Source organism: Orycteropus afer, unplaced genomic scaffold (assembly GCF_000298275.1).
Source record: "Orycteropus afer afer isolate SDZICR_OR568_19922 unplaced genomic scaffold, OryAfe1.0 scaffold00455, whole genome shotgun sequence".
NCBI lineage: Eukaryota > Metazoa > Chordata > Mammalia > Tubulidentata > Orycteropodidae > Orycteropus > Orycteropus afer.
In genome coordinates this window covers 1,373,527-1,375,007 of record NW_006922042.1, presented here as the reverse complement: position 1 = coordinate 1,375,007, position 1,481 = coordinate 1,373,527, and the positions used below count along the sequence as shown (strand labels likewise).

The 1,481-nt window shown below is 57.7% G+C and overlaps 1 protein-coding gene across 1 annotated transcript in view; it reads right to left on the bottom strand.

Annotated features, from left to right (window-relative positions):
• LOC103208582 (H-2 class I histocompatibility antigen, Q10 alpha chain-like) overlaps positions 1-982 on the bottom strand; it is a 14,145-nt gene extending 13,163 nt beyond the window's left edge. Inside the window, exon 1 of the mRNA XM_042782744.1 lies at positions 868-982. Within this exon, the coding sequence (XP_042638678.1) occupies positions 868-982 (115 nt within the window). The remainder of the gene's footprint in view (positions 1-867) is intronic.
• Between the last annotated feature and the right edge of the window lie 499 nt (positions 983-1,481).

Genomic DNA, 1,481 nt, shown 5'->3' with positions numbered 1-1,481 from the left:
ATAAACCCAGGATAAGGAGAGCTGGTGGTGCAGCGCCTAAGGTATTTGACTACTAACCAGAAGGAGCCCACCAGCCACTCTGCGGAAAGAAGACGTGGCTTCTACTTCCATAAAGATACACTGCCGTGGAAACCCAATGGCGGTTGCTATGAGCCGAAACTGACTCCAGGGCAGTGGGTTTGGTTTGGCAGTGGGTTTGGTTTAAACCGAGGATGTCCTGTGAGTCGAAATGGCCTCATGGATGTAAGGCACTTATCATAGTGCTTGGCATGAAGCACACCAAAAGTTACCATAATGATGGTAAACATCTATGCGGCTGCGGTGGGTGTGTCCTGTGGGTGCCAAAGCAAATCTAGGATGGGGTCAAGTTCCCTTGATGCCAATTCTCCAGGCAGAACAAACAGTGGTTAAGAATGGAAATTCTGAGTCAGGTCAGAGAAATCCTTATTCGCTCCTACCCACCCTCCACCACCCGCAGGGGCCGCAGAAGGAAGGATCTGTTTTCCAGACTTCCCGGGCAACTCCAGGAAGACTCGCCATTGGGCAGGAAGCCGTCACAGCGCCCCCCCCCCCCCCCCCGCCGGACCCTGTGGCGTCGGCCGGGTCTTAAGAAGGGAATCACCAATCTCTCGCCTCCCGCTGGTTTGTGTGAGTCTCCACCTGCATATCCTCTCCTGGACCCTGCCTTTGCTCGAGACTCACCGCCCCACACACCTTGGTCAGCCCTCCACCTCACTATTCCCTCCAAATCACGGAAGTGGCCTTCCCATCTCAGTAATTCTCTCCCTCATCTTCCCCAACATCGCCTACGGTCCGGTAGGAAAAGATTCCCCACTTCCCCCACCAGCTGCCGCCCAGACCCCTCACCTGCGGCGCGCTCCCGCACCAGCGTCAACAGTAATAGCAGTGCCAGCGATGCCGGGACGCACGCGCACCCAGGGCTCCCTGGGAGCCCGGCCGCCAGCCTCGTGCGCTGCTCCATGGTGTCAATCCTTTCAGAACCTGTCCTAGCTGTGAGGCCCGTGGCTTAGCGGACTAACGCCAGCCATCCGACCATAGGAAGCGTCCTCTGCAGGGCGAGTGGAGGGCGAGAGGTTACCCAAAGGCGGAGCTGCTCCTCCTGTGGCCGAGCCCGCCCACCTCTTGCTCCGCAGCGCCCCTGGTGCCCTCGTGAGCCTCTGCCCCAGCCCCGGGGCAAGGGAGCGGTGGGAGGTGTGAGACAGTACCCCTCTACCCTCGCCCAGGGGATGCCCCGTGGACTGTCCCACAGCTCCTGAAGTAGACCTACAACCCCTAGCCCTCTTCTTGTGGCCCCTCCGTTGGGCCTTGGAAGTAGAAAACCGAGAAAAAATATAAAAGGAAACCAATTGTGTTGAAAATTGCGAAATATAGGAGCTCTGGTAGCATAGTGCCTAAGGCACTTGACTGCTAACCAGAAGGCTGGCAGTTCAAACCTGCCAGCCACTCCTCGGAAGGAAGGT